General features: G+C 36.3%; 2 protein-coding genes, 1 long non-coding RNA gene and 2 pseudogenes across 6 annotated transcripts; 3 read left to right on the forward strand and 2 right to left on the reverse strand.

Annotated features, from left to right (window-relative positions):
- Positions 1-1267: 1267 nt before the first annotated feature.
- LOC142544638 (xyloglucan endotransglucosylase/hydrolase protein 2-like) lies at positions 1268-2486 on the forward strand. Its single transcript, XM_075651672.1, has 3 exons — positions 1268-1541; positions 1642-1742; positions 1852-2486. The coding sequence occupies exons 1-3, from the start codon at positions 1334-1336 to the stop codon at positions 2428-2430; spliced, it is 888 nt and encodes a 295-aa protein (XP_075507787.1). The 5' UTR covers positions 1268-1333; the 3' UTR covers positions 2431-2486.
- Positions 2487-2774: 288 nt separating this feature from the next.
- Positions 2775-3360, forward strand: LOC142545821 (uncharacterized). Its single transcript, XR_012820371.1, has 4 exons — positions 2775-2957; positions 3029-3065; positions 3151-3202; positions 3327-3360. It is a non-coding gene; the product is annotated as an uncharacterized LOC142545821 (long non-coding RNA).
- Positions 3361-3493: 133 nt separating this feature from the next.
- LOC142545820 (tubulin-folding cofactor E-like) lies at positions 3494-8434 on the reverse strand (annotated as a pseudogene).
- Positions 8435-9139: 705 nt separating this feature from the next.
- On the forward strand, positions 9140-12706 carry LOC142545822 (GDSL esterase/lipase At1g33811-like). Of its 4 annotated transcripts, XM_075653213.1 has the most exons (5): positions 9140-10030; positions 10221-10302; positions 10535-11581; positions 11661-12293; positions 12365-12706. In XM_075653213.1, the coding sequence occupies exons 3-5, from the start codon at positions 11260-11262 to the stop codon at positions 12586-12588; spliced, it is 1179 nt and encodes a 392-aa protein (XP_075509328.1). In that variant the 5' UTR covers positions 9140-10030; positions 10221-10302; positions 10535-11259; the 3' UTR covers positions 12589-12706. The 4 variants fall into 4 exon arrangements, with proteins under 4 accessions (XP_075509328.1, XP_075509330.1, XP_075509327.1 ...); XM_075653215.1 differs by lacking the exon at positions 10221-10302; XM_075653212.1 differs by having other exon boundaries at positions 9140-9531; positions 9615-11581.
- A 122-nt stretch (positions 12707-12828) lies between these two features.
- Positions 12829-14384, reverse strand: LOC142547595 (GDSL esterase/lipase At1g71691-like; annotated as a pseudogene).
- Positions 14385-14568: the final 184 nt, after the last annotated feature.

A 14568-nucleotide genomic window follows, 5' to 3' on the forward strand; every position in this document is an offset into this window, starting at 1 on the left:
TATAATATATCACATTTTATTATCATCCTTGTCTTTGGATATCTCGTTACTCTTACCGCCTGGTGAGGAAGATGTAATATGAGTAACAAAAAAATGATAAATAAGAATAAATAAGATTGTTTGGTAAATTGTATAGTCTTTGATACGATTTTAATAATATTGATTAAATTTGTACATTGGAATGTAATATCCAAATTATCCTGAAATATTACAATTTTGATTTAATGAGCCCCTAAACCAAGGTAACGTTCAAATCTTTTGGTAACTTAATTGTCGTTTTAAATATCTAGACACATATATTATATCGATGGTTGGTTCAATTAAAAAAATGATTTAAGTAATTTTTAAAAAATGAAAGTAAAGTAGAAATATGTATAATTTTAATAATTATGTTTTGTATCTTCAAAAAAATCATGTTTCTTTTCGAAACCCTAATCTAGGGGGTGGGGGAGGGATCAAACTCTTGTCATTTTCATGAAGAGTACAAGTGAGAACCAATGAGCCACTGCCTGGCCAAAAAAAAATGTTTTGATTGATTATTTAATGATAAGTTTTGGTCGAAACACAGATTCTTAAAATAATATTTAATATCTCAATGTTTACGTAATTAAATTATAAGTCTTGTAAAAATTATAATAATATTTGAATAAATTCTTAAAATGGACATTTTTTTAACAAGTTTTTTGAAGTAAATTTCACGTCGACTTCTCTACATGGACACCAGGACATCTATGTAACCCTTTCACTGGGTTAAAAAAATTATCAAGTAGAGATTGTGAGATGCTTTGTAGTTTGTACTGAGATATATATATATATTTATAACAGGCTCATAGGATATTACTCGACTATTAATACAAATTGGGTGTAATCCAATATACCAATCCTGGGATATATATATAACACGTACATCATTCATTTATCTCATCTCATAAACAAAACGATGTAATATATATAAACACCACTATATCTGCCACCAACGAAATTCAGGTTTATATAGAATTATATCGTGAATTTGCGTCTGATATGGTTAATCTTGACCAACATTAAGCTTCTTTTGAGAGTTTGATTCATTTGATTTTGCTAACTAATCGACTGTAGGTAAATATCATAGTGATTACTTATATCTTCAAGTTAATTAAGAAATCATTATAGAAATCAGTCTGCCCATTATTGCATGATGAGATCTTTGACCATGTATAGCCTCTGTCTTTACATGTATAAATACTACCACACCTGTCACCAACCAAATTCAGGTTTATTAGTGAAAACATATATGCATTCGGAGCACATATCCACATGATATATATTGTTTTTTGTTGCATCACATAATTTAATGGGGTATTTCATAAACAATAGTAGTAGGAATGTTCCAGTGTTGTGTGCCATTTTGTTCATTCTTAGTTTGAATAATATTCCATTAGCAATTAGCATGGATGAAACAGTTCCTTTTGGCGTGAATTACTCTCCAACTTGGGGAGGCAACCATCTTACCGTTCTTGACCATGGAAAACAAGTTCAACTTTTGTTAGACAAACACTCGGGTTTTCACCTAATTTCATAATCTGTTTACAAACAAAACGCGATAAAAATATTGATGAATTTCAGTCCATATGCATCTCATCGCATTGCAGTGTGTTGCAGGAGCGGGATTCAATTCAAAGAAGAAATATGGTTCTGGAATTTTTAGAATGAAGATGAAGATGCCAAACAAAAAGGACAAAGGAGTACTCACAACTTTCTACGTATGTATCGATAAATACATGTAGCAAATGCAATATCTGCGTATGTTCATGAAGAAAAACTGATGAATATATATGCTTTGATACATATATGCATGGTATATCATTGCAGCTGACTGCGGTGCCAATCGGCCAACTAATTGGAGACCGTCACGATGAGGTCGATATCGAGTTCTTGGGAGGCGATGGGAAGCAATTCATTTTAAGTACAAATGTGTTTGCAAATGACTCCGGATGTAGAGAGCAACAATTTGCTCTTTGGTTCGATCCAACGGAGGATTTTCACATCTATGAGATACTATGGAACCAACACCAAATAGCCTTCTTTGTGGACAAAATACCAATAAGGGTGTACAAGAACTTGAAGGCAGAGATAGGCGCGAATTATCCATCAGACCCGATGCACGTAGAAACAAGCATATGGAATTTTACAGCTTGGCAAGGGCCAGTTGATTGGATCCAAGGACCTTTTTTGGCCAACTATCGCGGATTCGAGATCGATGCATGCGAGCATGACCCTTCTAATCCCCAGGAATGCAATTCTCCAAAGTATTATTGGAATGCGCCGAGATATTGGCAACTCAGTGATGCTCAAAAATTATTTCTTATCGGACATGTGAGGAGGAATTACATGGTCTATGACTATTGTGCCGACAAGAACAAACACTTCATAGAGTGCCAGCCCGCCTGACCTAAAAAAGTATGCTCTTGGTTTTAATTTGGTGTAATAAATAATGAAAGTATGATACAAATGTTTCTTGTTACACACCCTTCATTTTTTTTTCATATCATAAATATTTCTCATGTGTATAATTTAATAACATTTATAGACTATATTCTAGACACATTTACCCTCGGTTTTATGCCTGCTTTTTCAAATGATTAATGAATTTCCTTTAAAAAATTAATTATTTCAAAAAAAAATACTTTTAATTTTAATTTTTCACTTGATGCAGTTAAGTCTAACATGTTTTTCTAATTTTCTTCTTTCCCAACGAGAAAATGCGGACATATTAACTTCCAGGCTCATTTTACTCACGCAGTATACAACCGCGACTTTAGGGTTTCGCTTGAGTCGCGTTTAATAGATTGAAGTCCCATCAATTATTTATTGTTTGTCAATAAGAAAATGAAGGAGACCACACGCAGGAATGGAGAAGAAAGATAAACGCTTCTTGTTCGACCGCCGCTACGGTTGGGTGTAAGCATCGTGCTTTCGTTCTTATCAATTATTTGAATTTGAAAATTGAATTGGATTGGATGGGATGTAGGTTTGATGGAATGGAAAGAGCCGTCGGAAGAAGCCTTATCCGGTGGCCGCGGGATGTATGCATTTCATTTCTTCCTCAAAGATCTGCGATTTATAGGCTTCCCTCCTTTACTAATTTCTCTCCCGTTTTCCATTTCGAAGGTTCTGCATTCTGCCCCTGACTAAGGCGTTGCTTCAGAAGTCATCGGAATCGGTAAACCCACAATTCCGACTGTCAAATAAATAGTAAATAGAAACTTAAGCCACTTGGTCCGACTTACGAATCCCCAATTGCAGTGTTACAAACTTCTGTTAATTGATGTTTTATGTGTTCTCAGATTAACTTTGTGGCAAGCTCCATGTTGAAAGTCATGGAAAAACCAGAGTTGATCTCACCTAAAGTTGTTCAATCTACTGTGACTCATCACGTGCATAACATCGCATCCTCGATGAAGAAAATAAAATTTAGTTTGAGGGAGGCATCAATTCGTAGGCGTGAAGAAAATTGACAATCCGGCGTGTCGAATAAGATTGACGCGAACACCTCCAGTTTGTCTTCGTTCATACGTGCATGTTTGCTGTGGCTAAATCATCGTTACTGCAGAATAAAGGCCAGCAGGAGTTTTCGCTACGTGTATTAGTTACAGATTTTGCAAAGTAATACAGCATAGTCGTATTGTCAATTTTTTGTCACAGAAGAAGCTAACCCATTTGATGGCACATGACTCCAACATAATTCAGTATACAACGTGAGTCAGATTTACAAAAGAAAAGTAAAGAAATGGTAAAAAAAATAAATAGAAGATCGAAGTAAGTTGACATATATGCATGTCACTCGGATATTCACATTTTGAGATGAATGCTGACATCAGGGCTCTTCATCTACAAGAATGGTGGATTTGTTACCAATCCCAAGCTCCATAAGAGATTCCATGTCATCATTAAGCAATGTAGGTAGGGGAGAACCCTGTGAAACAAAACAACGAGGATAGAAATTGTAGTGGTCAAGAAAGTAACGAGATTCGGAGAAAGTCTGGTGAAGGAAAAGAAGATACCCACCCCTTCTTGGAGAAACAAGATGGGCTTCACCGATTTTAACTTGAAGAAACTCTCACACAAATTCTTAAGCTTTCCAACCTACGCAACCATGTTAACGCATTTATATTTGAAAAAGGCCATCAAAATAATCAGCTTTGGGATATGGCAGGTAGATGCATAATCGTTGTAGTTGCAGGTAATTTTTTCACAAGGACGGGTTTTTCACCCATAGAAGCTCCCAAAACAAAGTTCATACAAATTAATCCTGAAGCCATTTTTTGATTGCCTGATGCACCGGTTGATTGTTTTTCATACTCAATTCCAAGAGTACTTTTAAGCTCAGTAAACCTGTTTACCCAATGCATACGAGGAATGCATTAACAGAGTGTCAAGAATATAACATGTATTTCATATGGTGACACCAATGGTCTCCCTTGTACACCTAAGTAGATAGGTATCTGACCATCATACCATAAAAAGAAGAGGAAAGGGAGCTGACAAAAAATAACCTGGGATGGAACCTTCTAATTTCTTCCGGACTTCCATGACACTTCAACATGACCATGCGGACATATCTGCAGGAAAATTTTCAACATTATCAGCATGGATATAAATTATGATGGTAACAGGGGATGAACCAAATTTATCAAATAAGCCTCTCATTGACAAGTTAATACGACCAACCAAACAGCAGCTTGCACTCAATGCCCATTACGTTATGATAACTAGCTACTTTTCCAGCAGTTAAGGTTTTCCAGAATAGTTTTTTATGATACTTTCTGACAAGCGACAGTTTGAACAAGCATTTTGTGAAGGAAAATTTAACAAAGATATATTTTCTGATCCTTGTGTGAAAAACATGTAATGTATGCATTACGGCTAGCATTCTGAAGAAAGATCAATACTGAATTTCAGAGTCCTTACATTCTCGAGGGCTAATCTGCGATAACAGAAAGAATATCAGAAATACGTTAACTGGAAAGCAGTATGACCTCACAATCACCATAAAATAAATTAGAAATTATCTGAACTTACCTCACTGCCATTAAATATTTTAACTTTTCTTAAACGTGCAATAAAAACAAATCTGGGCATGCCACCTTTCCCATATCTGCAACCGGATTCCCAGAAAGCCTAACATCCTACATAAAAAAAGTCCCTATTGATGCAACACTTGGATGTTATCAATCATATAAAAAAGGTTCATTCATACAGTAAATGATCACCACAAAAGATGGCAAAGTAAAGCAGGAATTTATCAAGCATATATAATATGAGACTGAATTTGTTTTCTATTGTATCATATGAGAGGCACATCTAGTTCTTTCAGAGTATCAGGATGGAGTATTTGAAATGTACATTCTTTAGACTAGATTTTTAGCTATCCTATTACTTGACAGCCAAATTACAGGAGATGAACCCGAGGCCTCCTTGTTAAAATAATTAATCATGTAAGATTCAGACGAGATCGAAAGACTATATTGTATTCCGACGTTTGTCTGAAACAAGACCTAAAACCAATAAAAGCAGTTTTACCGTCGTGCTGTGAATACACACCACCTGATCTTCACACTCCAACCAACTTGTGTAACAGTTTTCTTTCTTTGCTATTCCCAAAACAGTTCATGACCAAAGCCAACTAAAAGATGCAGGCTTGGATAATAGCATTCACCGTTTAATCCCTTTACTGCCCGATCATGTACAGAAGTATTAAAGATATCTCAAACAGTACCCGAGGTTAATGCTCACCATCAAGCTAGGGAATGAATTAAGTGAATCAACAGATTCTATGTCTTCAATTTTGTTACTTGCTGAAACAAGTAACATTCTAGATGAGTCCTCAAGAGTGACAGTATTAAGTACGAAAAATAATATTGCAATGTACTGGAACATTACCCAGAAGAAGGCCGCACAAACTCTTGAAATAACCACCACAATCAGGATACCTTATGCGATCCAACTCATTGTTGCTCAAAAATAGCTGTTCCAAACTAAATGCAAGCGCAATGATGAAATAGCTTAACAAATCACTAAAACAAGGTAGAAAATAAATATACAGTGGGAATGTGCTCTTTCCTCTCTGTGTACCTGTTTAACTGTGATAATTTCATGATTTCATCCCAAGCAGCTATACAATTGTTTTCCAAATTAAGCAGATGCAAAGAATTAAATCCTTGGACAGCAGTTGAAGCTGGCTGGACAGACAAAAGAACACGTTACAAATACATGAAACAAATTCTACACAGATATGGCGAGTACAAATTCTCAAAAAAGAGAAGTTTGACAGGGCAAGAATAACAGAAACAGCAATCACACTGAGACATGCAACGTAAAAAATCTAAAATTGAATATAAAATGATCAAATAATAAATGTTTACAGAATGTGCATTACAGTGTTATACGCTACAATTATTTAAATGGAAGTCCCTTACACATGCATTGCACCTAAGACTCCTTTCAATACCTTCCCCAGAAGAGAGATGCTTTTCGGAAATAGATTTTTAATAAACACCTCGTGTGCCTAGGTGTGTGTGTGCGGGGGTTGACTCAAATTTCATTTAGAATAACAAAAGCCTGAGATCATACGTGAGCATACACCATGTGAATAATATGATGATCCATATGATTATAATTAATACAATCTAGCATAGCACAAGTTTTTACCAAGCATTCGGCAGGTAAGCCAGTCACATGTTCACGATTGAAAATAGTTGTCGGAAATTATACATACAATCACTAAACAAATAACATAAGTCAGAATTCAACTCCAGAGATCATTGTGTAATAAGCACTGACCGTTATTTCTCGTGATTTATTTCCCATTAGATGCAGTTCTTCGACATTCTGCAGTGAATCCTTCAGAATTTCAACCTGCCATTTTTTTTTTAGTAGAATTTCAACCTGCCATATTAAACAAAACCTGCTTTAAAATTATCCCCTCATTTTGATAAAGAAGAAACACAAGCTTCCACCTGCTTCCAGACCACACCAGTACCGTTCAAACTAAAATTCGGATGTTTGTTAGCTGGGGTATGGTCGTTATAACAGTTGATAGTGAATTATTGGAGAGATTAAGGGCTTCGAGAGAAGGCAGCCATTCATTGATAATGCTTAAATCCTGCGAGCAAAATCAAATGGAAGAAAATTTGACCTTTATTAAACTCCTACCACATTGTAAATAAATTAAACAAAATAAACATTGCATGATTGCATCAGAAGGTGATGCATCATTCCAACCAGAAGTGTCATCATGTCAGTAACTCTAATAATGATGTAGCTTGAATGTTTCAATAAACATAATGCCCACATATTTTAAGAATGTAAAAATAGGGATACTACCAAAATTCTCTACATATACAAAATGGCAGCTGAAGCTTAATAAATTGATACATTGTATTCAAGCAAGAAACACTTACTTCCCATCTATCAATCAAGTTTCCAGTCAAGTCGAGCTCCTTCAGATCTGCAATAGAAACATTTGAGAATTCGTGGGAAACGAACAACATCACAGATGAGTATTATAATACTTAAGAATATAACTGCAGACAGGTACTCAGATAAATGAAACAGGAAGGGCCTGATAAACGGTAAGATCAAACACGAGTTCCAGATTTGAATTTAAAAGAAAGAAACAACACTGGAAAATGTAGACACACTGGGAAAGAAAGTCAGTCAACTTACTAGGTAGCACTGAACTGACATGGTCAGGGGTCCAGGAAACCTAACCCCCAAATGAGATAATGACACGCTTGTCGGGTTCTCGAATCTACTCATCTTATCTTGAATTTTCTCTTTCCCCAGAAGCTTGACGGAGACTCTATTGTTTCTTGCAGAGAGGACATACATCTCATCTGAACAAGGATAATACAAACAGACGAAAGTGTTGGGCCAATATTCTGACAGAAAAACAGTAAAAGAAGCAACACAAATGACCTTGAAAACTTCACTACGCAACTGGACTAAAAAACCACAGATAAACTGAACTTCTGTAAAACAAAAAACACGAGCAATACTTAGACTTAACTTTACAATCTTTCAAACGTGATAGATAAATTCCTATATCTACTAGTAGCCACGAAGCCTCACATTCACTGCCAATTCAACCAAGTCGATATGTTTATGGCGTTTACTACTGCATTCATAGTGAAGACTGAAGAGTGTGTTTTTAGCTGAAAGGGCATGACCGAGACTCGAAGCCAGAGATGACGCAGAGCTCCTCGGAAACAGCGTTCAAGGTTGATCAAAGTGTCCACTATGCTGCTCAACCTCATAATGGCGTACCTTACTTCACCGCCAGGGGCCATAGCACTGCGTCCTTACTCCGCCGGAATAATCTCAGCGCCGGAGTTTTCCTCTTGGAAGAACTCCAAACTCGCTATGAAACTGCCTCCACTAAAGAAGAATATTAATAATGTTTAATATTTTAAAAAATAAACGAAATTTCATATAAACCCGACGTAATCAAACAAAATACAAGTTAATGTGAAACAGTTTAACAACAAACAAATAGAACCAAGAACCAACCAATTTTATATCTATTGTTTTGGTTTATACCAATATTAAATGCGAATTTTTATTTTAATATTTTAATAAAAATGAATAAAAAGTTGAAGTCCAGGTGTGCTAAATTAACACAATATTTATATAAACAACCCAACCCAAAACGAATAAATTTATTTGAGCGTCTTTTTTAAAACATGAAAATCAAATTTCTAAATTTTTTAAGAGTACGTCAACTGTCTTTATCTGTGAGACGAGTCAATTCTACCGATATTCGCAATAAAAATAATGCTCTTAGCATAAAAAGTAATATTTTTTCACGGATGATCTAAATAAGATATATGTCAAGAAATACGATCCGTGAGATCGTCACACATAAATTTTTGTCATTTTTTAATTTAATTTGTTATGTCAATTAGTTTCATTTAACAAAAATTTTGTCCACCCCAATTTCACTAATATTATTAATTTTGTCTTTTTAAAAAAAAAAAAATTAGCATCATCATCATTTTTTAAAAAAATATAACGAAGCTGATTAAATTAATGAATGACATACAGAAATAATTAATTAGAAAGAAGTTTATAATGAATTGGTGGGGAAGTTTTGGATTCACCACAAATATAGGGGCCAAATAAAAATCTGGAAACCAGGGGTCGGACTACGTCGTATTATCCATCGGTCTATCCAAACCGGCAACATAGCAATAGCATAGGCCCTTTCATATTTATTCGTCGACACTTCTTGCATGAACAGAAAACTTCATTCAGTTCAACAATGGGGAAAACGAAGAGTTGCTCCAGTCGGCGCCTTGGAGGGATGCCCCAGAAGATGGCGATAACAAATTTCGAGACGCGAGGCTGAAGGTGTCGTCAGAGCCAGGTACAATACCCACTAAGCATGTCCCAGGCGAGAAGGTTTACAACTCTGAAACAGATGGTATGGGAGAAAATTTCCTCTCTGAAATCGATCCCGAGCTTCGGTACAGCTTCCAACGAAACTTCCAGGTAAATTCCCTAACCAGTTCGTTTTTACTTATATGATGTTTATATTGGTATGCACACGTGGGCGTGTGTGTGTGTGTTTGAAGGCCAAGAGAAGATTTTTATGGTTGGTTATCGTGAGCTCTTTTAATTATCAATGTTAGATGATGTTGTTTTGGGAGGATATTGTACGGTAATTGAAAAAGTTACAATCTTTGTGGCATGAGTGTGTTGCTGAATTGCTGGCCCTGACACATTGATTATCGACATATTTTTCTCTTCATAATTTGTGAAGCTTTGTTCAAAAACAAGTCTTCGAGCCTGTAGATCTGACCTGGTATATTATGTTGTGCTATGCCTTAGATTATGCAAACAAAGTATAGCTCTAAGACATCGCTCATCTCTGCATTTCCTTCAGCATGTTTTTAGCGTTGACACAGTCGTCAAACCGCATCCTCCTTCGGTAGCATACAATGTTTCTCGCAATTTGACCTTTTTCACAGGATCTTGACACAGTTCTTTGGTAAGTTTGAATATAGTCGGTACCATTGTGTGCTTCCATGAAATTTTGATGAAGAAGACAAAATGGTGTATTCTATTTCCTTCATCTCCTAACTTCCCGCAGCTTGTGTGACGGGAGTCTTATATTTCATAAAAAGGGATCGTTTTTACTTCACTTTTGCCCATTTTATGAAATTTAATAATCTTTGAAGGCTAAACTTTAGCCAGAGGCGTGCAGTTCAAACGTAACACATCATCAGGAAGGAGACATGTAATGAAATATTAGTGTATGAGGTTAGAAAACTTTTTCTCTTCTGACGCTAGTACACAGACGTGAATTGTTGTTTAATTTGTCTTCCATTCTACTGCCCATATCATATCCTAGCTGCTAGTAAGCAGCTAAGAGTGCTGGATGTTTAAAAGGAAGAAAGTGGTGCTTCTGGAAAAATTTTCATTATTTCTTTTTGTGCGGTGTGTGGAGCACGAACATATTCTCTCCTTATTTATTTGCCTATTGTTTGCGCAGATCCAGATGGTATAGCAGATGCTCAGAAATCACTTTGGTTAGGTCAAGAAGAAAAGGTTCGAAAAGTTAGATGACTTTTGAACTCAGACAACATTGATGTATTTGATGAGAGATTTATTAGGCTCTGGTTTGGCAGAATCAGTTCTATCAAGGTTGCCGAGGCATATCAGCATAAATTTTATCAATATGTCATTTCGCATCAGTTCGATTTATGTTGTTTCTCCCCTCCCGGCACAGTTGTCATGGTTTTGTGGTGATCAGATCTCTGATGTTGGATCCAGCGCAATGTAGTATTTTTTGACATGAATAGAATATGTTCGGCTGCACATCTCATTTTTCTTTTTTAAAACATTTTTAAATGTACATATACACTAATGTCCGCGTGTATATATGTGTTGTGGAAAGATTTAACTGAATTCCCTGATCAGAACATAACTCTCAACTGCCAAACCCAAAATCATGATTCAGCCAACTTTTTTTCTCAAAATATTTTCCCAAGTGGAACAAAAGTCTGGTGTCGTGAATTAATAGCATCAATTTTCATGGTATATGACACCTTGTTGACATAGGTCTCACGGGATATAAGCCATTGTCACCGTTGCTTTGGCAATTACAAAGTCAATCGTGAATTACAGCTAAAAAGAGTTGGAGCCCAACAAATACCAACTTTATTGATTTCATCTCATGAACCCAATTAAAATCAGAACTTAGAATTGCACTATAAAATGATACACATTTCAAACTTGAAAAATACTCAAATCTTCACCGTGCATAAGGCAATGATCAGTGAAAAAGTATCTAAAATGGCAAATTTCATTAAAATTGTTGTGTGGGTTGTTTTAAGTTTCTGGTGTTCAACAACTATGTCGCAACCTAATTATCAGCAAGTGCCAGGACTGTTTATATTTGGTGACTCATTGGTAGACAATGGCAATAACAATGGATTATTCACTCTTGCCAGGGCGAATTACAGACCATATGGCATTGATTTCCCACAAGGCACAACCGGACGCTTCACAAATGGTCGTACATTCGTCGATGCACTAGGTTCTTTTTATCACAGTCTTTTTCAGGTGATCATCTCTTATTTTTAAGATAGCCCTTATGCATTTCTTTATGTTTTCAGCTCAGATATTAGGCTTTCCGAATTACATTCAGCCCTATACTGTGGTTCGTGGGCGAGCGTTACTTCAGGGAGCCAACTATGCATCAGGTGCTTCAGGAATTCGTGATGAAACAGGAAACAATTTGGGTGCTCACATGTCAATGAACCAACAGGTTGAAAACTTTCGGAGGACCGTGATGCAGTTGAGTAGGTATTTTGTTGGAGATAGCGATGCATTCGCCTATTATCTAAGCAAATGCATAATTTACTGTGGGTTGGGAAGCAATGATTATCTCAACAACTATTTCATGCGGGATTACTACTCAACCAGTTATGAATACACCCCCAAAGGTTATGCTGCTTCCCTAATCCAGGATTATTCCAAACAATTAACAGAAATATACAACTTAGGAGCACGTAAAGTGCTTGTGACTGCGGTTGGGGCAATAGGGTGCATACCATATCAATTAGCACGATATACCGGTAATGGAAGCCGATGCAATGAAGAGATAAACAATGCTATTTCACTTTTCAACTCAGGACTGAAACGGCTGGTTGATAGATTTAATAACGGCCTGCTTCCTGGGGCTAAATTTGTATACCTGGATTCATATCAAAGCGGCCGAGATTTAGCCTTGAATGCAAGATCTTATGGTAGGCATATACGTCTGACAGTATGATATTATCTTTTGTTTAAAAACTTAGTCCTGCTGTTTGTTTGACAGGATTTGAAGTGCTGGACAGGGGATGTTGCGGGGTGGGAAGAAACAACGGGCAGATAACATGCCTTCCATTCCAAATTCCATGTGAAAACCGGCGCAATCACTTGTTTTGGGATGCATTTCATCCTACTGAAGCTGCCAATGTTTTGCTAGCTAAGCAAGCCTACTCTTCTACCTCCAGATCATATGCTTATCCCATTAATATACAGCAATTAGTCATGCTCTAGAATTTAAATAGTCATCTTCTATTATTTTAATTAGCTAATCCTCTTATGTAATTTTCACTTTTATGTTACAACGTCCTCCAAGGACCTTTTTGTTGGTTATTAAATATTTGCAATCCTACATTTGTCTCAGTATTTTCTAATAATAAATGTTTTATTCGTATTTATTTGGGCGTTACTAGCTTTTAGACTTTTTGAAATTCAGTTTAGCATCCTTTTTCGTCTGCTAAAATTAGCAGCTGCAAAGATTTATCTAAACAGACAACAGATCAATTACAAGAACACAAAATAAACAGATTTTCTTTGATGAGATCAAAGACTGGCTAGCTGCTGTATGTTGATTGGATAAGCAAACATAGTATTCCCATCGAAAGCTCTCTGTCCGAACAATATATTTAACGCTTCCGTGGGGTGGAAGGCGTCCCAGAATATGAACTGTTTACGGGGAGCAAGAATGCCTGGAATACACCCCATGAGTCCAAGCCCTGCTATCACAAATTTCCTGGCTCCAAGATTGTGCAGGGGCGGAACAATTCCCCACAGACTCTTGCCCAATTCTTTTAATATACCTATCTCATATCATATACATAGTCATGACCAATAAATTTAAAATTTGTTTTTTTAATCAAAATACCCAATAATAAGTATTCATGACGTAATATACTTGGCCCATATAGAGTCATGACCCATAAAATTTAAATTTTGTTCATTTTTGTCAAAATACCCAACAAGCCCAAGCGACAAGTATTCATGAATCATAACTCATATTATTTATTTATTCAAAGAATAAGTATTTGTTCTGACAAGTTAGTTTTTTGGAATAAATTGATCCACCAGAATTGCATGATACGATTTAAATAGAATTTATTTACATTTTTATATTATATTTTTCATAATTTTTATCGTTATATATAATTCCAAAGAAATTTTTCCCACCACAGAAAAGATGACCGGCTACGCCCCTGTATAGATGTGTCACATACAATTTTGGCCGCGTATCTAAGTATCTCACAGTGACTCGTTGGGAGTACTGTTGAGACAAGAGATCACCATATTGTTGAGCACGGATTGATGGTTGGTTTTATAATTGGGCATGAGGTAATTGTTTAAATAATCATTGCTGCCCATACCTATAAAGAAAATGAATTTGGCCGCAGATTGCGAGACATCCGGTACACCGAGGGTACCAGTGATTTGATCATTAGTGCTCTCAAAATTTTTAATTTGCTGATTAAAAAGAAACCGGCCAACCTGTGTCCTGTTGGTGTAAAAGGTGACAAACAGACGTTGTTACATGGTCATACGTACGAGGTTGTTGGAACAAAAAACATGTGCCCAAGTATCAGGCACGCCATCAAATTATTTTGACATTACTTACAAAATTTCTTCCCGTGTCATCAAGGATACCATCAGCTGCAGAGGCATCATTAACCCCATAACTCATTTGATCCCCAGATGCCTCGGGATATGGAGGAATCAGTGGCATTCCAAGAATTCAGCTGCATGCAGATTGCAGGTAAGAAACAAACCAGGTTGAATGCAAGAGATTTTTTGTTCTACATCACTGAAATGTTGGTTTCCATTTACCAATGGTGTTAACCGTTGGAAAAAAAACCCCGTGGAGCCGCCACTAAAGTCGATGCCTAGGGGAAATAGTTGGCTTTTGCCAAAGATGCCAAGTTGCTGTCGTTGTTGTCATTATCTATCAGAGAGTCACCAAAAATGAACAAGGCAGGCACCAGAACTTTCCTTTCACTACCAGCTCCATCTTCTTGACCCCTTGCAAGACCTGCGTTCATGTTGCAAACTAATAACATCACAAAGAGCCACAAAGATCCAACTATTCGTGAGCCATTCTTTGCACGCGGTGAAAATGTGTGCTAGTGTGTGTATGGAATGTCTGACAGTCTGAGGGTCCAACCTATTGTTTAAGAATAAAAATATATATCTTCCAAAAATAATATCTATTAGTCTAAAGTTTGG

The sequence above is a fragment of the Primulina tabacum genome, chromosome 5, assembly GCF_025594145.1.
Source record: "Primulina tabacum isolate GXHZ01 chromosome 5, ASM2559414v2, whole genome shotgun sequence".
Lineage (NCBI taxonomy): Eukaryota > Viridiplantae > Streptophyta > Magnoliopsida > Lamiales > Gesneriaceae > Primulina > Primulina tabacum.

Coding starts and splice junctions, on each gene's coding strand:
- LOC142544638 (XM_075651672.1), top strand. CDS start 1,334: ATGGGGTATTTCATAAACAATAGTAGTAGGAATGTTCCAGTGTTGTGT. Junction 1,542..1,641: donor TTTGTTAGACAAACACTCGG/GTTTTCACCTAA, acceptor AGTGTGTTGCAG/GAGCGGGATTCAATTCAAAG. Junction 1,743..1,851: donor GAGTACTCACAACTTTCTAC/GTATGTATCGAT, acceptor ATATCATTGCAG/CTGACTGCGGTGCCAATCGG.
- LOC142545822 (XM_075653213.1), top strand. CDS start 11,260: ATGATACACATTTCAAACTTGAAAAATACTCAAATCTTCACCGTGCAT. Junction 11,582..11,660: donor TACATTCGTCGATGCACTAG/GTTCTTTTTATC, acceptor TTATGTTTTCAG/CTCAGATATTAGGCTTTCCG. Junction 12,294..12,364: donor CTTGAATGCAAGATCTTATG/GTAGGCATATAC, acceptor TTTGTTTGACAG/GATTTGAAGTGCTGGACAGG.